General features: G+C 49.0%; 1 protein-coding gene across 8 annotated transcripts in view; it reads left to right on the forward strand.

The window, feature by feature from the left end:
- The window catches only part of CEP164 (centrosomal protein 164), an 84,697-nt gene that overhangs the window by 40,557 nt on the left and 20,108 nt on the right, over positions 1–24,032 (forward strand). For 7 of the 8 annotated variants that reach the window (XM_077249878.1, XM_077249880.1, XM_077249882.1 and 4 more), the window contains 11 exons: positions 1,761–1,832; positions 2,247–2,300; positions 2,766–2,861; positions 2,957–3,079; positions 3,908–4,051; positions 4,137–4,220; positions 9,237–9,305; positions 17,061–17,224; positions 17,311–17,443; positions 19,238–19,308; positions 21,152–21,347. In XM_077249878.1, coding sequence (XP_077105993.1) covers positions 1,761–1,832; positions 2,247–2,300; positions 2,766–2,861; positions 2,957–3,079; positions 3,908–4,051; positions 4,137–4,220; positions 9,237–9,305; positions 17,061–17,224; positions 17,311–17,443; positions 19,238–19,308; positions 21,152–21,347 — 1,206 coding nt within the window. The remainder of the gene's footprint in view (positions 1–1,760; positions 1,833–2,246; positions 2,301–2,765; positions 2,862–2,956; positions 3,080–3,907; positions 4,052–4,136; positions 4,221–9,236; positions 9,306–17,060; positions 17,225–17,310; positions 17,444–19,237; positions 19,309–21,151; positions 21,348–24,032) is intronic. The other variant, XM_077249881.1, reaches the window with a different exon arrangement.

A 24,032-nucleotide genomic window follows, 5' to 3' on the forward strand; every position in this document is an offset into this window, starting at 1 on the left:
GTGTGCTGTGTATGCACATTACACACGGAGTGCAGGTGAACGGAGCTTCCTTTGTTGTACAGCCAATATCTGCCTGTAACTGCACTGAGCGGAGCCAAGCTGTGATTGCTGTTGTCAACCACTTAAATGCTGCTGTCAACCATTTAAATGCTGCTGTCAACTTTTGATAGACCACACTTAAGGCATGTGTTCCCACGTGCAAGGGGTTCGCTTTGCTGCCATGTTGGTAAGTCTGTGAAGCGCAGCCATAGGAGGACCGTGATTTTTTTGCTTCATACTGTGATGTTTTAGTATTGTTGTGTATGGAATAAGTGATCAGACGACCACAAGTACAAGTTTCCCAAATTAACTAAAAAGAGAAGGCTTAAAAGTAAAAATTAAAAAGAAAAAAGTTTTCAAAATTAAAAAAAATATCATTTTTTTTACTCCCCCGCCTCTCTCTTTTTTTTTTTCCGTTAAAAACAAAACATATCTGGTATACTTGTGTCTGTAAAAGTCTGATCTATAAAAATATAAAAGTATTGAACTTTTGGGGTAAAAACTGTGAAGCAAAATATCAAAACCCCAGAAATAACCTTTTATCCGGTTGCCACATTTCCTAAAAAGTGATCAAAACAGCATATGTCTTCGATGGGGTATCAATAAAAACGTCAGCTCGCTACGCAGAAAATAAGCTCTCACACAGTCACAGAGATGGAAAACTTAAGGGATTCAAAAAAATGATAAAGTTAACCAATTTTTTTTTCAAACACATATTTCTAAATTTGTTTCCCCTACTAAAATAAAAAGGAAAAAAACCCAAGTTTGATATTGCCACAATCATGCTGCCCTGGAAAATCATGGCATGTTATGATAAAAGCCATAAAGAAAAACTCAAACAAACAATGTCCGAATTGCGTTTTTTTTTATTCACCCTGCTTTTCCCATTTTACAGTAAAATGAATATTGTCAATCAAAACTTCATTTCATCCCACGAAAGAAAACATGTCTTATGGCTGGCTGACTTGATAAAAGTTATGGCTACTGGAAGAAGGGAAGGAAAACACAAAAGGAAATAGAAAAAAAAAATTGTCCATGGTGACAGGGGCGTAATGATGGGGATGTGCATGTTATATATAGCTTTATTCACTCTGTCGGCGCCTCACCGCTGCAGCCAATCAGTGACTGCAGTGGTTCCGTGCTGGAAGAACAGAACAGGAGAGGTGGTGACTTGGGCGATGGAGGAGCAGCGGGATCGGTAGCTGAGTATGTGCTATTTGTTATCTTTATATTCGGCCCATATGTAAAGTACAAGAAAGAGTGGAAGATCCCTTTAACATGCCAAGTTCCTCATGTTTCCTATTTCGTCAGAAAGTGAAGATCACACAATATCTCCTAGATCCTGCACTGTCCTTGACATTGGAGGCCCAGGGATGGGCTGCAGATGTTCTCTCCGGCCTTTCAGTAATTGACAGATGCATCTAATGAGTTAAACAGCAGCGATCGGAGCTAGGTCCTATTGCTGCTTTTAGAGGCAGATGCCGGCTGTGTAATTCTGCCGACATCTGCACTGCGTACAGTTTCTGAGCCCGCTCCACACACCCCGACCTGCTCCATGATAGATATATTCTTCATTCAGTGTTAAGGAGTTAATATCGCAGGGATCTGCTGCTTCTCCAATGCATTACTGTTGTGACCAGGTATTTGTAAGTACGGCAGCTTTTTTTTTTTCTATGATGTGTTTTGGATTTCTGTCCTTTTCAGTGAATTCCTATCCTTAGGTTAAGTTAGGTGGGGTCCGAAATCTGACACCCCCACTGATCGGCTGTTCCCAGCTCCAGCAGCGGACAAGTGTAAGTAGAGTATGGTGCCGGAATACCACAGCGCCATACCCTGTGTAGTGGTCATTTTTGGTACTGCAGCTCAGCTCCCATCGATTTCGGTAGAAGCTGAGATGCTGTACCCGAGAACGGCCATCTAAGGGTGGGTTAATATCTACCAATGTAATCGTTTTTCTAAATCATTGTATTAAGAAATGTCACTTTGGATCCATAGTACAGACCACCCTAGATATGTCCTGGGGGCTGCACTTAACCACCACCATAATTCATTAAAGGGAACCTGTCAGTTCTTTTTTTTTTTTTTTTTTTTTTTTTGCTGAATCGGCCCCCCGGACGCACTATTATTGTGCTATTATTGTTTGTATTGGTGTTTAAATTTGCGCGTCGTATCGGCTTATTTTCTACTCTCCTGTGGGTTTTTTTCAGGTTCTTGAGCGTTTGGAGAAAAATCATCAAGAAGATCTGGAGCGACATCACAAGGTCTGGACAGGAGGCACTTTGGACTGTGTCTTTTTAATATATTTTCTCTGCCACTAATTAGCTGTGGATTTAAGGGAACCTGTCGGCATATTGTTACATATAGCAGTAGTGGTGCAGCTCTATACTCCAGGACAAACATACCTTTATTAAGGAGATCTGGTGTGTCAGTCGTGAGAAAACTAAAGTAAAAGCCACATGCAGATCAGGCTGGAAGTGCACTGGGGGCGGGTCACTGCATTTTTCAAATTCATCCTCACACCCCCAATGCACTTTCAGTCTGATTTGCATATGGATTTCCGCTAGATTTCTCATGACCGGCACGTGGGATGTCTACAATAAAGGTCAGCTCCTATGCAGCCGTGCAATTACTTCCAGATGTAAAACCGTGCATACATGTTCTGATCTTGGATGTGTTGGTGGCTCATCCATGGAATAGGGTTAAAAAAAAAAATCTGGGTTTCTCAGGAAGCGTCCGATCTGCAGAAAGAGGATTCTGCGACACCGGGTGAATTGAATCTGGCTATCAAGAAGATGACCCAAGCGTTGGACTTTGAGACACAGGTATCCTCCTACAATAAATAGATATTGATGAAGCAGATCACATATTCTGTTCCCCACAGTTTTTCCAATTATTCCATTTCCAATTTTGACTTTAGATGAAGGACCTGTTGCAAGAGAAACGGGATGCATTGCAGAGCGACCACGAAAGAAAAGTAGAGCGTATGAAAGAGGAACATGAGCAGGTTCTGGAGAGGACGCGGAATCAGCTGGAGGACGAGGTAGGGCATGTTTCCTCCACGTAAAGCCACCAACTAGAATCCATTTTCAGGACCCAATCCATTGGCCACGACCATGGTCTCTGGATGCTGTGGAAGCCCTGAGAACTTTTTCTTGCCGAACGGCCTCCTCGTCCCTTGTGATTAGCCAGACGCGATGCCATTCGTTCATCAGGCCCTGATAATGATGGCAAACCTGGCTGGCTAATCAGAAGAAGAGCTGTCAGGAAAAAAGTGGTTCTCTTGGTTCTCACCCAATGGCCATAGATTATTGATGTGGCCCATGGATCAGGTCCTGTACCAGATCTACCCACCCATGTTTGTCATTGCATAGTCCCACATTGCCATACGTCACCCCCCATTGTAAACAGGTTATACCATGAAGATACATTTTATGTTCGATTCCCCGCAGCTGCATGTCTCATGGCTGTTAGGCAGGCGAAACCCATGCAGAGATTGCCTGTTTGTTAGACAATCCCTACATGTATTGAACAGCCACAAGATATGCTGCTGCGAAGACTAGAACATATTTTTCGATCTCGCCGAAGTCCCTCGGTTAGCACCCGAGCATGCTCAGATAACACCTTTTCTGAGTACGTTCGCTCATCACGAATTATTTCATCACCCTTCATCTGCAATATTCCTGTCCCCACGGTACCCACAGTCTGATGTCCGCATTTTAGGGTCACATACAGTAAAGCCAATCAATAGAAACATGACTTTAGAAGCAGGGGTGCTCATGAAACCCTCAGAAATACACGGGTAGAACATGCAAACTCCATGCTGATGTTGTATACGACCCTTGTTGTTCTCTTTTACATCTGCTGTTAGGAACAGAGACAAAGGACACAAATGCTGGAAAAGTTAAAAGATGAGTTGGAAAGGATAATGCGGCTGCATGAACAGGAGCTGGAGATCCAACGCCGGGAGCAGGAGAGGCGTCTAGAAGAACGGCAGCGAGGTTACCAGGAACAGGTACTTGTCCCAGCATATGTTCTTAGGTTGCAGGTCACTCTGAAGCATCTTTACTTTTATTTCTTTATGTCACCTCTTAATTTAGGAGAACAAATTACAGGAGTTAGAGCAAAACCTGGAGATCAGACGAAAACAGCTGGTAATGAAGACGAGTCAGCTGGACCGAGAGGTAACGTGCTGCTCGGTCAGAATAATTATTTTAATTATAGCGCCATTTATTCTATGGCGCTTTACATGTGAGGAGGGGTATACATAATAAAAACGAGTAAAGTAATCTTAAGCAATACAAGTGACGACTGGTACAGGAGGAGAGAGGACCCTGCCCGCGAGGGCTCACAATCTGGCAGGAACAGAGAAGCAATGGGGGATGTATAGGTGACTATTTGCTACTAGATGGCAGCCCGATTCTAAAGAATCGGGAGTCTAGAATCCATATATACTTTATTTATTCAAATGTAAGAATAACACAATTAATAAATAATAGTAAGAAAGATCAAAAAATGGCTGCACTCACCAGCTCTTGACAATTCTTGACAGTATGGCACATTTCTGATTGGTCGCTCGTGGCAGGCGGCAACCAATCAGAAAAGTGCCGCGCACCACGAAGGCATATATCTTTGTCCACCCTGAGCGGGTGTAGGACGCTGGTGACGTCACTTATCTCCGGACATTATCTCCGGACAAAGCCACGGAAGTTGGCACAAATTGCCGGAAGTAGTATTCTAGGCAATTATATATTAGATTTTAATGTTATCAGTGTTTACCTTTGAACGTTTATATTGTATTGTCCTGTCACCAGCCATGTGTACGATTATCGGCCGAAAGCCTCTCTGGAACCAATAATCACCCCATGTAAAGGTATCTTTATAAGTTAAAGATTCAGAATACTATGACTTTTATCATATCCTGAACAGTCAAGTTTTTTATGAACCGTTAAGGTTTTCTGGTTGAAGTAAAAAAAACTCTGAGTGTTTACAGTTTGAAACCATAAAATGTTGAAAAATTATGTCATTCTTGAGTATATCACTCAATGGTGCTCATAAACGTGTCAAATTTGATCTATAATATACTTTAATATACGTTACTTTAATCTTTAATATACTTAAGAACAGGGCCCCAGACATCACACAGGGGGTCTGAAACACCGCACAGTGGTCCAAAATATCGCTGTGCTCTGCCTGGGGCCCCATATGCTGCCTGGGGCCCCTGTGCTCTGCCTGGGGCCCCATATGCTGCCTGGGGCCCCTGTGCTCTGCCTGGGGCCCCATGTTCTGCCTGGGGCCCCTGTGCTCTGCCTGGGGCCACTGTGCTCTGCCTGGGGCCACTGTGCTCTGCCTGGGGCCCCTGTGCTTTGCCTGGGACCACTGTGCTCTGCCTGGGGCCCCATATGCTGCCTGGGGCCCCTGTGCTCTGCCTGGGGCCACTGTGCTCTGCCTGGGGCCCCATATGCTGCCTGGGGCCCCTGTGCTCTGCCTGGGGCCACTGTGCTCTGCCTGGGGCCCCATGTTCTGCCTGGGGCCACTGTGCTCTGCCTGGGGCCCCATGTTCTGCCTGGGGCCCCTGTGCTCTGCCTGGGGCCACTGTGCTCTGCCTGGGGCCCCATGTTCTGCCTGGGGCCACTGTGCTCTGCCTGGGGCCCCATAAGCTGCCTGGGGCCCCTGTGCTCTGCCTGGGACCACTGTGCTCTGCCTGGGGCCCCATATGCTGCCTGGGGCCCCTGTGCTCTGCCTGGGGCCACTGTGCTCTGCCTGGGGCCCCATATGCTGCCTGGGGCCCCATATGCTGCCTGGGGCCCCATATGCTGCCTGGGGCCCCATATGCTGCCTGGGGCCCCTGTGCTCTGCCTGGGGCCCCTGTGCTCTGCCTAGGGCCCCATGTTCTGCCTGGGGCCCCTGTGCTCTGCCTGGGGCCACTGTGCTCTGCCTGGGGCCCCATATGCTGCCTGGGGCCCCTGTGCTCTGCCTGGGGCCCCATATGCTGCCTGGGGCCCCTGTGCTCTGCCTGGGGCCCCATAGGCTGCCTGGGGCCCCTGTGCTCTGCCTGGGACCACTGTGCTCTGCCTGGGGCCCCATATGCTGCCTGGGGCCCCTGTGCTCTGCCTGGGGCCACTGTGCTCTGCCTGGGGCCCCATATGCTGCCTGGGGCCCCTGTGCTCTGCCTGGGTGTGGGACACTGGTGACGTCACTTATCTCCGGACATTAGCTCCGGACATTATCTCCGGACATTAGCTCCGGACATTAGCTCCGGACATTAGCTCCGGACATTAGCTCCGGACAAAGCCACGGAAGTTGGCACAAATTGCAGGAAGTAGTATTCTAGGCAATTATATATTAGATGGGCATTTCCTGAAGGAAATACATGGTGCTTGAACAGCGCTACCAGCTTTACAGCAGCACTTTTCACACACGGGACTGGGGGGCGCGCTTACTTTTGCACTCGGGGCCGGGGGCGCGCTTACTTTTGCACCCGGGGGCGCACTTACTTTTGCACCCGGAGGCGCACTTACTTTTGCACCCGGAGGCGCACTTACTTTTGCACCCGGGGCCGGGGGCGCGCTTACTTTTGCACCCGGGGGCGCGCTTACTTTTGCACCCGGGGGCGCACTTACTTTTGCACCCGGGGGCGCACTTACTTTTGCACCCGGGGGCGCACTTACTTTTGCACCCGGGGGCGCACTTACTTTTGCACCCGGGGGCGCACTTACTTTTGCACCCGGGGGCGCACTTACTTTTGCACCCGGGGGCGCACTTACTTTTGCACCCGGGGGCGCACTTACTTTTGCACCCGGGGGCGCACTTACTTTTGCACCCGGGGGCGCACTTACTTTTGCACCCGGGGGCGCACTTACTTTTGCACCCGGGGGCGCACTTACTTTTGCACCCGGGGGCGCACTTACTTTTGGGGCCGCACTTACTTTTGGTGGGCGGGGCTCCTCGGCCTCCGATTTGGTTGGTGGGGCCCCTCGTCCTCCGATTTGGTGGGTGGGGACCCTCGGCCTCCGATTTGGTGGGCGTGGACCCTCGGCCTCCGATTTGGTGGGCGTGGACCCTCGGCCTCCGATTTGGTGGGCGGGGACCCTCGACCTCCGATTTGGTGGGCGGGGACCCTCGGCCTCCGCTTTGGTGGGCGGGGCCCCTCGGCCTCCGATTTGGTGGGCGGGGTCCCTCTGCCTCCGATTTGGTGGGCGGGGACCCTCGGCCTCCGCTTTCGTTGGCGGGGCCCCACGGCCTCCGATTTGGTGGGCGGGGTCCCTCTGCCTCCGCTTTGGTGGGCGGGGCCGCTCGGCCTTCGATTTGGTGGGCGGGGCTCCTCGGCCTCCGATTTGGTTGGTGGGGCCCCTTGGCCTCCGATTTGGTGGGCGGGGCCCCTTATCCTCCGATTTGGTGGGCGGGGACCCTCGGCCTCCGATTTGGTGGGCGGGGCCCCTCGGCCTCCGATTTGGTGGGCGGGGCCCCTCGGCCTCCGATTTGGTGGGCGGGGCCCCTCGGCCTCCGATTTGGTGGGCGGGGACCCTCGGCCTCCGATTTGGTGGGCGGGGACCCTCGGCCTCCGATTTGGTGGGCGGGGACCCTCGGCCTCCGATTTGGTGGGCGGGGACCCTCGGCCTCCGATTTGGTGGGTGGGGACCCTCGGCCTCCGATTTGGTGGGCGGGGCCGCTCGGCCTTCGATTTGGTGGGCGGGGCTCCTCGGCCTCCGATTTGGTTGGCGAGGCCCCTCGGCCTCCGATTTGGTTGGCGGGGCCCCTCGGCCTCCGATTTGGTGGGCGGGGACTCTCGGCCTCCGATTTGGTGGGCGGGGACCCTCGGCCTCCGATTTGGTGGGCGGGGACCCTCGGCCTCCGATTTGGTGGGCGGGGACCCTCGGCCTCCGATTTGGTGGTCGGGGACCCTCGGCCTCCGCTTTGGTGGGCGGGGCCCCTCGGCCTCCGATTTGGTGGGCGGGGTCCCTCTGCCTCCGATTTGGTGTGCGGGGACCCTCGGCCTCCGCTTTCGTGGGCGGGGCCCCTCGACCTTCGATTTGGTGGGCGGGCTCCTCGGCCTCCGATTTGGTTGGCGGGGCCCCTCGGCCTCCGATTTGGTGGGCGGGGACCCTCGGCCTCCGATTTGGTGGGCGGGGACCCTCGGGCTCCGATTTGGTGGGCGGGGACCCTCGGCCTCCGCTTTGGTGGGCGGGGGCCCGTCGGCCTCCGATTTGGTGGACGGGGCCCCTCGGCCTCCGATTTGGATGGTGTGGACCCTCGGCCTCCGATTTGGTGGGCGGGGACCCTCGGCCTCCGATTTGGTGGGCGGGGACCCTCGGCCTCCGATTTGGTGGGCGGGGACCCTCGGCCTCCGATTTGGTGGGCGGGGACCTTCGGCCTCCGATTTGGTGGGCGGGGCCCCTCGGCCTCCGATTTGGTGGGCGGGGACCCTCGGCCTCCGATTTGGTGGGCGGGGACCCTCGGCCTCCGATTTGGTGGGCGGGGACCCTCGGCCTCCGATTTGGTGGGCGGGGCCCCTCGGCCTCCGATTTGGTGGGCGGGGACCCTCGGCCTCCGATTTGGTGGGCGGGGACCCTCGGCCTCCGATTTGGTGGGCGGGGACCCTCGGCCTCCGATTTGGTGGGCGGGGCCCCTCGGCCTCCGTTGTGGTGGTCGGGGCCCCTCGGCCTCCGCTTTGGTGGGTGGGGCCGGGCCCCTCGGCCTCCGCTTTGGTGGGCGGGGCTGCTCGGCCTTCGATTTGGTGGGCGAGGCTCCTCGGCTCCGATTTGGTTGGCGGGGCCCCTCGGCCTCCGATTTGGTGTGTGCTCTGCCTGGGGCCACTGTGCTCTGCCTGGGGCCCCATATGCTGCCTGGGGCCCCTGTGCTCTGCCTGGGGCCACTGTGCTCTGCCTGGGTGTAGGACACTGGTGACGTCACTTATCTCCGGACATTAGCTCCGGACATTAGCTCCGGACAATAGCTCCGGACAAAGCCACGGAAGTTGGCACAAATTGCAGGAAGTAGTATTCTAGGCAATTATATATTAGATTATGTTTTACCATAATGGGTCCATATGTAAAGTTATAGAAAAGCCCCTTTAATAACATATGCAGGTCGTACAGTGTCAGACATCTGTACTTGTTTGGGGTAATTCATTTACATTTCTAGTACAGAAGCTCCTGCCAGGCTTTTGGTGATCTGCTGGATGTGATGTCTTCTTTTAGGCAGAAGCTTTGGCTCAGAAAAGAGAGGACCTGGAGGTGCAAGAAAAGGAGCTCGAGACGAAAGCAGAGGTGACTGTCCATACTGTTATGGGTGTATGTAGAGGTTCAGGCTTCTTAGGATTTCATGCAAAAGATGTCTTGCAGCAATGATAGTAGAGGGACAGTCCTACCTGTGTGACCATTGCACAAAGTCTGCACTCACTGTCGTACAGTAATAAGTGCAACTTTGAAATGGAAAAAAACTGTATTGCAAATTATCCAGTTGTCTATTTATACAGTTTAGGTGCTCAACCTGCTTGTGCATCACATGGCAGAAAGCCCCTTGTAGCAGTGGCTTAGACCAAGCAGTCGGATCCATACTGACCAGAACTTAACAGTATGTTCTCAGTGTTACAGAAATCCATTTATATGGGTTGTAGCCTTTATTACTAGAGATGAGCAAACAGATTTGTAGGACCCGGGTTCGGCGTCCATGTCAGCACTTCATGTAGAAAAGCCGCGGAGACACCATCACGTGTTTCTCAACGCAAGCAATGAATAGCCAGGTCTTTCACCGGGAAGGAACAACCACGGGAAGGGCAGCATCACATAAAGGAAAACCACCTATGCCAAAACATGGTATCCATCCACAGACAGCTGTTTCGGGGTATTTGCCCCTCATCAGTGTGGGGTAGAAAACTGGCTATTAGGAGCAGTGCCTAGTGAAAAGACTATAAACATAAGGATGAATGACCTCGGGGAGATCAAAACATCCAACACCGCCTAGACACCATCACGTGTTTCTCAACACAGTGATCCAGAACACTGCCCCCATCCCTGAAGGGAAATATGCAAATGCATGTAGAAAAGCCGCGGAGACACCATCACGTGTTTCTTAACGCAGTGATCCAGAACACTGGCCCCATCCACATGCCTGTTATGGACCTGGTGGTTAGGAGCACCCGGAATGACCTGATGAGTAAACTAGCAATCGGAACAAGCTCTGGGAAAGTGGGAACTCTGCTGACCGCAAACCCTACTCCTATCACACACACACTAGAAATAGCCGTGGAGCTTACCTAACTCTCCCTAGACGCCTCTTCACAGCCTAAGAGCTAACTACCCCTAAAGATAGAAATAGAAGCCTAACCTTGCCTCAGAGAAATTCCCCAAAGGTAAAGGCAGCCCCCCACATATATTGACTGTGAGTTAAGAGGAAAGTCACAAACACAGGAATGAAACAGGTTTTAGCAGAGGAGGCCAGACTTCACTAAATAGTCAGAGGATAGAAAAGGGAACTATGCGGTCAGCACAAAAGACTACAAAAAACCACGCAGAGTAAGCAAAAAGACTCCCCACACCGACTCACGGTGTGGAGGTGCCACTCTGCACCCCAGAGCTTCCAGCTAGCAAGGGAATATCATGATAGCAAGCTGGACTAGAAATTGGCAGTACTAAGAAATATATTCAGGAAGCAGTAACAACAAATGAACTAGCAAAGACTTAGCTTCTGCTGGAGTAGACAGGTCCTCAGAGAAGTCCAAGAGAGATCTGAACCAATACTGAAACATTGACAGCTGGCATGAAGTAACGATCTGAGTGGAGTTAAATAGGGAAGCCAACATAGCAATAAACGAGAGCAGCTGACAAAGCCAACCTCAGTGACCAGCAGTTCCGCTCAAAGCCACCAGAGGGAGTCCAAGAGCAGAACTAACCAAAGTACCATTCATGACCACAGGATGGAGTCCGAGAACGGAATTCACAACAGTACCCCCCCCTTGAGGAGGGGTCACCGAACCCTCACCAGAGCCCCCAGGCCGATCAGGACGACCCAAATGAAAGGCACGAACTAAATCGGCAGCGTGGACATCGGAGGCAACAACCCAGGAATTATCCTCCTGACCATAGCCCTTCCACTTAACCAGGTACTGAAGCTTCCGTCTCGAAATACGAGAATCCAACATTTTTTCCACCACATACTCCAACTCCCCCTCAACCAACACCGGGGCAGGAGGATCAACGGAGGGAACCATAGGCGCCACGTACCTCCGCAACAACGACCTATGGAACACATTATGGATGGCAAAGGAAGCTGGAAGGACCAAACGAAATGACACAGGGTTGAGAATTTCAGAAATCTTATAAGGACCAATGAAATGAGGCTTAAACTTAGGAGAAGAAACCTTCATAGGAACATAACGAGAAGACAACCAAACCAAATCCCCAACACGAAGTCGGGGACCAACACAACGACGGTGGTTAGCGAAACGTTGAGCCTTCTCCTGGGACAACGTCAGATTATCCACTACGTGAGTCCAAATCTGCTGCAACTTGTCCACCACAGAATCCACACCAGGACAGTCAGAAGGCTCAACCTGCCCCGAAGAAAAACGAGGATGAAAACCAGAATTGCAAAAAAAAGGCGAAACCAAAGTAGCCGAACTAGCCCGATTATTAAGGGAGAACTCAGCCAATGGCAAGAAGGTCACCCAATCATCCTGATCAGCAGAAACAAAGCATCTCAGATAGGTTTCCAAAGTCTGGTTGGTTCGTTCGGTTTGGCCATTTGTTTGAGGATGGAAAGCCGAAGAAAAAGACAAATCAATGCCCATCTTAGCACAAAAGGACCGCCAAAACCTAGAGACAAACTGGGAACCTCTGTCCGACACAATGTTCTCCGGAATGCCATGCAAACGAACCACATGTTGAAAAAATAATGGCACCAAATCAGAGGAGGAAGGTAATTTAGGCAAGGGTACCAAATGGACCATCTTAGAAAAGCGATCACAAACCACCCAGATGACAGACATCCTTTGAGAGATAGGAAGATCTGAAATAAAATCCATGGAAACATGCGTCCAAGGCCTTTTCGGGACTGGCAAGGGCAAAAGCAACCCACTGGCACGAGAACAGCAGGGCTTAGCCCGAGCACAAGTCCCACAGGACTGCACAAAAGAACGCACATCCCGAGACAAGGAAGGCCACCAAAAGGACCTAGCCACCAAATATCTGGTCCCAAAAATCCCAGGATGACCAGCCAACACTGAGCAATGAACCTCAGAAATAACTCTGCTAGTCCATCTATCAGGGACAAATAGTTTCTCCGCTGGACAATGGTCAGGTCTATCAGCCTGAAACTCCTGCAGCACCCGCCGCAAATCAGGGGAGATGGCAGACAGAATTACCCCCTCTTTGAGAATACCAGCCGGCTCAGGGACACCCGGAGAATCAGGCACAAAACTCCTTGAAAGGGCATCCGCCTTCACATTCTTAGAACCCGGAAGGTATGAGACCACAAAATCGAAACGGGAGAAAAACAGCGACCATCGAGCCTGTTTAGGATTCAACCGCTTGGCAGACTCGAGATAAGTCAGATTTTTGTGATCCGTCAAGACCACCACGCGGTGCTTGGCTCCCTCAAGCCAATGTCGCCACTCCTCGAATGCCCACTTCATAGCTAGCAGCTCCCGATTTCCAACATCATAATTACGCTCAGCAGGCGAAAATTTTCTAGAAAAGAAGGCACATGGCTTCATCACAGAGCCATCAGAACTTCTTTGAGACAAAACAGCCCCTGCTCAAATCTCAGAAGCATCAACCTCGACCTGAAAAGGGAGCGAAACATCTGGCTGACGCAACACAGGGGCCGAAGAAAAACGACGTTTCAGCTCCTGAAAAGCCTCAACGGCCGCAGAGGACCAATTCACCACATCAGCACCTTTCTTTGTCAAATCAGTCAAAGGTTTAACCACACTAGAAAAATTAGCGATGAAGCGACGGTAAAAATTAGCAAAGCCCAGGAATTTCTGGAGGCTCTTCACAGATGTAGGTTGAGTCCAATCATAAATGGCCTGAACTTTAACAGGATCCATCTCGATAGTAGAAGGGGAAGAAATGAAGCCCAAAAAGGAAACCTTCTGAACTCCGAAAAGACATTTAGACCCCTTCACAAACAAGGAATTAGCACGAAGAACCTGGAATACCATTCTGACCTGTTTCACATGAGACTCCCAATCATCGAAAAGACCAAAATATCATCCAAATATACAATCATGAATCTATCCAGATACTTTTGGAAGATGTCATGCATAAAGGACTGAAACACAGATGGAGCATTTGAAAGCCCGAATGGCATTACCAGGTACTCAAAATGGCCCTCGGGCGTATTAAATGCAGTTTTCCATTCATCGTCCTGTTTAATACGCACAAGGTTATACGCCCCTCGAAGATCTATCTTGGTGAACCAACTAGCCCCCTTAATCCGAGCAAACAAATCAGACAGCAGAGGCAAAGGGTACTGAAATTTTACCGTGATCTTATTGAGAAGGCGGTAATCTATATAGGGTCTCAGAGAACCATCCTTCTTGGCCACAAAAAAGAACCCTGCTCCCAACGGTGATGAAGACGGGCGAATATGCCCTTTCTCCAAGGACTCCTTTATATAACTCCGCATAGCGGCGTGCTCTGGCACAGATAAATTGAAAAGTCGGCCCTTAGGAAACTTACTACCAGGAATCAAATTTATAGCACAATCACAATCCCTATGAGGGGGTAGGACACTGGATTTGGGCTCATCAAATACATCCTGGTAATCCGACAGAAACTCAGGGACTTCAGAAGGAGTGGAAGCAGAAATTGACACCAACGGAACATCGCCATGTACCCCTTGACAACCCCAACTAGACACAGACATTGATTTCCAATCCAATACTGGATTATGAACCTGTAGCCAAGGCAAACCCAACACGACCACATCATGCAAATTATGCAACACCAAAAAGCGAATATCTTCCTGATGTGCAGGAGCCATGCACATGGTCAACTGAGTCCAGTACTGAGGTTTATTCTTGGCCAACGGTATGGCATCAATTCCCCTTAATGGAATAGGATACTGCAAAGGCTCCAAGAAAAAACCACAGCGCCTGGCAAACTCCAAGTCCATCAAATTCAGGGCAGCGCCTGAATCCACAAATGCCATAACCGAGTAGGATGACAAAGAGCAAATCAGAGTAACAGACAAAAGAAATTTAGCCTGTACAGTACCAATGGTGACAGACCTAGCGAACCGCTTAGTGCGCTTAGGACAATCAGAGATAGCTTGAGTAGAGTCACCACAGTAAAAACACAGCCTATTCTGACGTCTGTGTTCTTGCCGTTCAGTTCTGGTCAAAGTTCTATCACATTGCATAAGCTCAGGCCTCTGCTCAGAGGACACCGCCAAATGGTGCACAATTTTGCGCTCACGCAAACGCCGATCAATTTGGATGGCCAAGGACATTGATTCATTCAGACCAGCAGGCGTGGGGAATCCCACCATAACATCCTTAAGGGCTTCAGAAAGACCCTTTCTAAAAATTGCTGCCAGGGCACACTGATTCCATTGAGTAAGCACAGACCATTTTCTAAACTTCTGACAATATATCTCCGCTTCATCCTGACCCTGACACAAAGCCAGCAAGATTTTCTCTGCCTGATCCACTGAATTCGGTTCATCATAAAGCAATCCAAGCGCCAGAAAAAACGCATCTACATTAAGCAATGCAGGATCTCCTGGCGCAAGGGAGAACGCCCAGTCTTGAGGGTCGCCACGCAACAAAGAAATAATAATTTTTACTTGCTGAATGGGGTCACCAGAGGAGCGGGGTTTCAAAGCAAGAAACAGTTTACAATTATTTTTGAAATTCAGAAACTTAGATCTATCCCCAGAAAACAAATCAGGAATTGGAATTCTAGGCTCTAACATCGGATTCTGAACTACATAATCTTGAATGCTTTGTACTCTTGCAGTGAGATGATCCACACAAGAGGACAGACCTTGAATATCCATATCTACACCCGAGTCCTGAACCACCCAGAGATTAAGGGGAAAAGAGAGACAAAACACACTGCAAAGAAAAAAAAAATGGGTTCAGAACTTCTCTTATCCCTCTTTTGAGATGCATTAACACTTTGTTGGCCAGCTGTACTGTTAAGGACCTGGTGGTTAGGAGCACCCGGAATGACCTGATGAGTAAACTAGCAATCGGAACAAGCTCTGGGAAAGTGGGAACTCTGCTGACCGCAAACCCTACTCCTATCACACACACACTAGAAATAGCCGTGGAGCGTACCTAACTCTCCCTAGACGCCTCTTCACAGCCTAAGAGCTAACTACCCCTAAAGATAGAAATAGAAGCCTAACCTTGCCTCAGAGAAATTCCCCAAAGGTAAAGGCAGCCCCCCACATATATTGACTGTGAGTTAAGAGGAAAGTCACAAACACAGGAATGAAACAGGTTTTAGCAGAGGAGGCCAGACTTCACTAAATAGTCAGAGGATAGAAAAGGGAACTATGCGGTCAGCACAAAAGACTACAAAAAACCACGCAGAGTAAGCAAAAAGACTCCCCACACCGACTCACGGTGTGGAGGTGCCACTCTGCACCCCAGAGCTTCCAGCTAGCAAGGGAATATCCTGATAGCAAGCTGGACTAGAAATTGGCAGTACTAAGAAATATATTCAGGAAGCAGTAACAACAAATGAACTAGCAAAGACTTAGCTTCTGCTGGAGTAGACAGGTCCTCAGAGAAGTCCAAGATGGATCTGAACCAATACTGAAACATAGACAGCTGGCATGAAGTAACGATCTGAGTGGAGTTAAATAGGGAAGCCAACATAGCAATAAACGAGAGCAGCTGACAAAGCCAACCTCAGTGACCAGCAGTTCCGCTCAAAGCCACCAGAGGGAGTCCAAGAGCAGAACTAACCAAAGTACCATTCATGACCACAGGAGGGAGTCCGAGAACGGAATTCACAACACATGCCCCCGAAACAGCTGTCTGTGGATGGATACCATGTTTTGGCATAGGTGGTTTTCCTTTATTGGATGCTGCCCTTCCCGTGGTTGTTCCTTCCCGGTGAAAGACCTGGCTATTCATTGCATCCAATAAAGGAAAACCATCTATGCCAAAACATGGTATCCATCCACAGACAGCTGTTTCGGGGGCATGTGGATGGGGGCAGTGTTCTGGATCACTGCGTTGAGAAACACGTGATGGTGTCTCCGCGGTGTTGGATGTTTTGATCTCCCCGAGGTCATTCATCCTTATGTTTATAGTCTTTTCACTAGGCACTGCTCCTAATATCCAGTTTCCTACTCCACACTGATGAGGGGCAAATACCCCGAAACAGCGGTCTGTGGATGGATACCATGTTTTGGCATAGGTGGTTTTCCTTTATTGGATGCTGCCCTTCCCGTGGTTGTTCCTTCCCGGTGAAAGACCTGGCTATTCATTGCTTGCATTGAGAAACACGTGATGGTGTCTCCGCGGCTTTTCTACATGCATTTGCATATTTCCCTTTAGGGATGGGGGCAGTGTTCTGGATCACTGCGTTGAGAAACACGTGATGGTGTCTCCACGGTGTTGGATGTTTTGATCTCCCCGAGGTCATTCATCCTTATGTTTATATACATGTCAGCACTTCATGACGGCTGAACCAGGGTCCTGCGGACTTCCTCTGGCATTGACGGGGCTTCTGTGACATTGTGACGTTTTGTGGGTCCTTGTCATAAGGCCTCACGTGAGGTCACGGCATCGCACCGCAATAACATGGGACCCAGGATGCCAGCATTTGAATGTCTGCGGAGAAACTTTGAAGGACCCTAGTCCAGCTGTCATGAAGTACCGGTATGGGCGCCAGACAAATCGGGATAAATGTATAATCACTAGATGTTCAACTCAGTTTGATGTAATCGTAAATCAGTGCAGTGATCAGAAATGGACATAAATAGTTATAAACTCCTCGTCGGAACGAGCTCACTGATGGATTCTCAGTTAATTCATTATTGTTCTCCTTCCCTCGTAGAGTGTCAAGTCTCGGGAAACTGCACTTGTGGAGCAGAGACAACTCAATGAATTAATCCAACTAAAACACAGGGAACTTGAAGAGGTTCAGGACCAGAAGGCCGAATTGGAGGCCCAATTAGAAAACCTCCAGGGCCGGTGCGGCCGTCTTCAGAAAATGGCCAAGTAAATTCTATTCTGTCTGTAAGAAATAAAATAATCGCCCAGTATCGCTATTATTTCACTGGAGTTAGCAAATATATTCTCTGCAGTGACCTGGAGGAAGAAGTCCGCAAGAAATGCGAGGAGCCGAAGAAAGAGGAAAGCGATGATCCTGGGGAGACCGAACTCCGCTTAGAGGACCTAGTGAAGTCAGAGGGCCTGATCCGTACCACTTCCTCTGCGGTCATTATTAATTTTTGCATACGATTCTGTTCTATCTTTTAGTTGTCGGAGATTTATTTCATTTCTGGGTTGTGAATTGTCACGGATCCCTCTCCGTGGTGTCACTAATTCGTCACGTGTCTGCTCTCCGCACGTGACTTGGGGTTATGCCTGCAAGGGTTAATCTATCTCCCCACTCTCAGTCCAGCATTCAACCTCTGCCCTATGCTGTAATGGGAGCATAAATCACACACCGACCCAGGCCACACACCCGCTCATACACTCTGCCACCACTCACCAAATACACGGGCGATGAGTCCCAGACTATTAAGAAGGCCGGGATCACACACAGCGAGATATGGCCGAGTCTCGCAGGTTGAAACCAAGCTCTGGCACTGGCACTCCAGAGCGGAGCTTGCACCGCATAGCAATACATGGAGCTGCATGCTCCGCTCTGGAGTGCCGGTACCAGAGCTTGTTTTTAACCTGCGAGACTCGACCGTATCTCGCTGTAGTGTGACTCCGGCCTAATACTGTCTACCACTCATAAGGCTCACACAGTTTAAGGCTATGGATTCTTTAGAACGTTCAACTTATTAAAGTTTTATGCTTTAATACAAAAAGGATCAGTGCTTACAGTAAGAAAAAGGTATAAAAATATGGTAATAAAAAGACATACAACTATGCAAAACAGTACAAAATAAACAGGAGAAAACTTACAGAAATAGCTAACTTAAAGTCTGCTTCTTCTCCCTGAGGGGGGTGAATATGGAGTTGGTGGAACACATCAGCTTCCCAGTCTGCCCTCACATGTGAACACGATTCTATGTATACAGGCCTAATTTATAAATTTACTCTGGCGTTCAGACTTCCAGACCAGCCCTTCAGGCCAACACCATAACTGCTTGTTTTTGATTGGCCCCCGGCCGCTCCCCCAATGAACACACCATTTGCTCCGAGACTCCCTGTGTAAAAGTTCCCGCAGGTAGACAGTATCAGGCTGCAATTGACCTCTCTCTTCCAAAGAGCTAGGAGGTGTCAAATGTTCCCTTTCTTCTTGGTTCCCAGCACGACCCTCTGGTGAGATTGGAGACAGAAGTCTGCTGTCTCAGGAAAATACATATTAACACCTGGGTGAGAACTGCAGCCTTCAGGACAGATGTTACATTATTACTAGTCACACAATAAACCTATACATGGTTCACTGCACACACACAAACACACACATATATACATACACATACATATTTCATCGCATGAATGTTTGGGCCTCAACAGATACAGCAGCTGCCAACATGATGGCCAATAACGGCACAGGGTGATCGTAGCCATTGGTGCCGTGCACCTGTTCCCATTAGGTTTGGATGAGCGGCGTGCTATGTAAATAGTGCAAGTGCGCTGTAGCTTGCCGCAGGTGCGCTGTAGCTTGCCGCAGGTGTGCTGTAGCTTTCCGCAGGTGCGCTGTAGCTTTCCGCAGGTGCGCTGTAGCTCGTCGCAGGTGCACTGTAGCTTTTTGCAGGTGCACTGTGGCTTGCCGCAGGTGCGCTGTAGCTTTTTGCAGGTGCGCTGTAGCTCGTTGCAGGTGCGCTGTGGCTCGTTGCAGGTGCGCTGTGGCTCGTTGCAGGTGCGCTGTGGCTCGCTGCAGGTGCGCTGTAGCTTTTTGCAGGTGCTCTGTAGCTTGCCGCAGGTGCGCCGTAGCTTGCCGCAGGTGCCATGCTTGCAGCTGCTACATCCGGTCCTATGGACTGTACCTTTCTACGCCTTGCACAGGACCGGAATAATGACATTGCTTTTTTGCTCTCTTTTCTCTCGCAGTATCAGACAGCGCGTCCGAAGGCGTCCGTGACTCCTGTACACATCCCAGCACTGGACTCCAGCATTGATGAGTGAGTTGGGCTCCACATATGGAGCTATTCGCATTCTCAATAATAAGAAATCATAGGCTGAAGATGGCCATACACATTAGATAACTGTCCACAGTAAAGTCCCCCATACACAGTAGATAGCTGTCGGCTGAACGTCTCCTCTAGTACCTACTTATCTCTCATTGGACATGCCGGATCCTTCTCTTCCCTGACATCATGTGTCTGGGAAAAGTCGAGAAGCCTCCATACACGTCAGAATAATATGATTGAGGGTCTTAAGCCGCTGCCAAAATCATCTATGGCTCATCTGCCCACAGAACAAAAGGATTCTGTGTCCCTCTAAAATCAGCGGGTTCTGATGACTATTACCTGATGCGTATGGGGGCCTTAAAGGGATTTGATTCAACATAAACTTTTCTTTGCTCTCTATCCCTGGGTCCAGTGCTGAGTCTCCCAGTGTCAGTGATTATCTGCAGCACTGTCATCATGTCTACAGCGCTGCAGCCAATCCACGAGTGACTCTAGCCATCAACTCGGGCAGAGCCACTGAGCTCACTGATTGGGGAGAGGAGGGTGAGTACACAACACTTTATGTTAAAACAAGGTGTCTAGTATTAGAAAATATATCAGTATTGGGATAAAATAGGATTATTTTATTTTATTTTTTTACAATTCAGGTTTGAAAATGATCCTGGTACTACATAGGGTTTAAAGGGGATTACAGAAGCCTCTGGGCATTTCATAACTCCCACAGACTATAATGGAGAGAGCCACACACATGCTCAGCCTCTCCTCATTTTTGGGGTGCTGAACGGAGGTTCTTCGGTTACACGGGGGGTCCCTGAGATTGAACCCCTTAAAACAGCGTCACTTTGTTATACTATACCTTGTGCCGGGCCAGAGATGGTAGTACACGGTCTAAGAACACAAAGGACACCAATAGAGAATACTCCCTTTATAACTTTATCAGACATACCTCAGTAAGAGATCTGCCCTTACTTTTGAATCAGTCTTAAAGAGAAAGTGTTGTCATCTTATTTGTATTACATTGTTGGAACCATTGGATCAGTGACAACAGACAGATACACTGGCTTTTCTGTATAGACTTGGAAAGAATGAGCAGAGAAGTCTCATTTCTATTACAGTCTTAGTAAGTTATCTCCAATCCATAGAATTAGTGATACCCTGCTGATCACATTGATCTTGAGAACGAAGCTCCAAAATGCCCCTTTAAATTGGAGCAGTGATAACAGGTACCCTCCAGGCTTTTCTGTATAGACCTTACCAGCTTTACTGTACAGACTTGGAAAGAATAAACAGAGAAATCTAATTTCCATTACATGGGCTTAGCAAGCTATTTCCAATCCATAGATTGATTGATGGAGCTGTGGCCTCCAGACATTGTCCATGAGAATAGCAGGTAGCAGAGAAATATCTCTGGTTTTTTTTCTTTTTTACACCAATTAAAAGACCATTTCACCTAACTAGCCGTCAGCCTGGTTTACCTTCCACGATTAGCAGGAAAAGAGCGTTCATAGGAATGATAATCGTGCAATGTAAATTCAGGCTAACACCATACACAGGTGTCCGGGTTATGGTCCCCGGCTGGATCTTTAAAGTGTATTTTCTCTGGGCATTTTAAAAAATAATATACTTGCCAGGATCTGATTCATGCTGCTGCGGTATGGGCCATATGAATCAGGTGACCGGTTCCCTTTAAAGGTAAAACAAAACAACACATTATTTATCTTCTACAGATTTGTTCCTGATTAATAAAAGTATAGTTAAAAAAATGACGCATTCCCTTTAGCAAAATGTTTTTATTTGACTTAATCATTCTCCCTTTTCTATGGTTTTTTTCCAGCATGCGTTCTTACATATCATCACAAGGAGCTTCAATTCAGAGGGCCAAGGATTTTTTACGCCTTCAGACCCGATCCATGTGCCGTCGACAGACTGTGCTGAAAGCAGCCAAACAGCAGTGGCGTCACAACGTACATGAGTCTCAGGATCTACAGGAGTCCCTAAAGCTGGACGGCATCAGGAGGAACCTGGAGGAGGTAAATGGCTGTATTACATCTATTTAGTGTGCAGGTATCGTACCGCTGCTACACACATGTGCCTGGGTGAGATGCGTCTAGAAAAGATGGCCAAAACGCATCTGGCGTGGGTGGCCGGAACACATCTGGCATGGGTGGACGGAACGCATCTGACGTGGGTGGACGGAACGCATCTGGCGTGGGTGGATGACCTACTGACGTCTTGGAGTGATCGGCAGTGAACTTGCACTCATCCTTGAGACTTGTGATTTGCAGCACTTCTTCTGTTTAAAGGGGTTGGTGTCTATTTCCGCTCATGTGGTATGTGATGTAAAAACTGCAAAATGAGCCATTTTTTAAGTAGACTACCTATCTTACCCCATTCCCGCTATTCCACGTGATGTTCCCATTGGTTTCTCGTGATGTGAATGCACGGAGACTGCCTCCAAGTGATGTAACTGTGAAGATCCTTCCTGCCCCAGAGTCCAGAAGAGAAACCGTCAGACGGAAAGTCTCAAACGATGGCACAAAATCATACGGTACTCACCCTCCCCTGGTCCAGTGCCGACTCTCCACTTCTGTTTTGTGATTTGGCTGCAGTGGTAACATTGACAGCTGACATCACTGCTGCAGCCAATCATTGACCTTAACTGCACTGCCTATGTAGACTGCACAAGCTGCGGAGCTCAGTGATTGGCTGCAGCAGTGCCTTGTGCTTTTGATGTGACTTTACCGCTACAGCTAAAACACAGAGACAGGAGCAGCAGCGGAGGGCCAACCCTGGATCGGAGAGGGCGAGTGCTATCTGATCCTGTTATTTTACATGAGTGCCATAAAACGGGACCACATGTTTTAAAAGTCAATAAAGGTACCGTCACGTTAAGCGACGCTGTAGCGATATCGACAACGATGACGATCGCTGCAGCGTCGCTGTGTGGTCGCTGGAGAGCTGTCACACAGACAGCTCTCCAGCGACCAACGATGCCGAAGTCCCCGGGTAACCAGGGTAAACATCGGGTTACTAAGCGCAGGGCCACGCTTAGTAACCCGATGTTTACCCTGGTTACCAGTGTAAATGTAAAAAAAAACCAGTACATACTCACCTTCTGATGTCCGTCAGGTCCCTGGCCGTCTGCTTCCCGCACTGACTGTGAGCTCTGGCCGGCCGTAAAGTAAAAGCAGAGCACAGCGCTGACGTCACCGCTGTGCTGTGCTTTACACAGTGCGCTTAGTAACCCGATATTTACGCTGGTTACCATTGTAAAACATCGCTGGCATCGTTGCTTTTGCTGTCAACGACGATACACGCCGATCTGACGACCAAATAAAGTTCTGGACTTTCAGCAACGACCAGTGATATCACAGCAGGATCCTGATCGCTGCTGCGTGTCAAACACAACGATATCGCTATCCAGGACGCTGCAACGTCATGGATCGCTATCGTTATCGTTGCAAAGTCGTTTAGTGTGAAGGTACCTTAACCCGTTTTTAGGAGCAGGGAAAACTGATGTGTATAGGGTGGAGCTGACCCTTGCAGTGACTTTCATATTGTGATCTCTCTCTCTCTGTCCATCCCCGGGTTAATTTAAATAAAAAAGAAAAAACGGATCCGTTGCATCAGGTTTTCTACTATTTGCAATAGATCCGTTTTTTCAACAATTAGCCGGATCCTGCCTGATGGCGAAAAACTGATGTGTGAAAGTAGCCTAAGACAGGTTTTTAAATTTCCACCAAAAAAGGACGACGCCTTCAAGAAAAATAATACAGCACATACAAGGCATTTTATTCCGCCCTCCATATAATGTTCACCCCACTGGATCAGGTTTTATGCAAGGCATTCTCCCCTATAGCAAAGTGAACTGGCCACGTTAGAATATTTTTGTACCTATTAACTATTCATTTCACCTCCACGGTTAAAGGGGATGTCGACTTCCACATTGAGACGTGAACGGCGCTGATGGTGTTCCGTCTGCACCTATTGCCAAGACAGGCAGGTATCGTAAATGTGCATCATATCTATGGAGTGTGCACACATCCGGACAGGTGTATGCATATGGGTCCGAGTCATCATCAGTGCCACTCGCCTCTGGATGCGAACGTGACCGGCGCCAGACAACCCTTCTTTACTGTTTTCAAACTCCAGTTGTCAGTTAAATGATGCAGGATTTGGCTCAACAGCTTAGAAACCATAGAAATGCAACTCACAAAAATAATACAAATCACTCAATCGGAGTAGAAATTCACACAGAGCTCATCATAGGCTGCAACAAAAAGAGAATAACCACAATGGAGACATACATATATAGTAAATATATAGATTTTATTGATGCATAAAATTTTAAAAAATATATTTCTTTCTCGCTTCATTGGGGGACACAGGTAACCATGGGTGTATGCTGCTGTCACTAGGAGGCTGACACTATGCAAATAAAGAAGAAGTAGCTCCTCCCCGGCAGGGAGTTTTTGCTTAGTGTCTGTAGGAGGCGGACCTGGATCTAACCCCAGATCCGCATTTCTTTTACAGGGGTTTGTTGTGTGTATTAATCATTTCCCCTTTCTTTTTCAGATACTCTCTTCAGGGTAACAGGGTGCAGATCTCTCACCCTGTTTTCCCCACATTAAGTGACCGAGAGAGCAGTGTGGTATCACCCACATCGCACCCTCTCGGACCCGCTGGACAGGACTTTGTCCCCTGTCACCCTTACG

The sequence above is a fragment of the Ranitomeya variabilis genome, chromosome 4, assembly GCF_051348905.1.
Source record: "Ranitomeya variabilis isolate aRanVar5 chromosome 4, aRanVar5.hap1, whole genome shotgun sequence".
NCBI classification, from domain to species: domain Eukaryota; kingdom Metazoa; phylum Chordata; class Amphibia; order Anura; family Dendrobatidae; genus Ranitomeya; species Ranitomeya variabilis.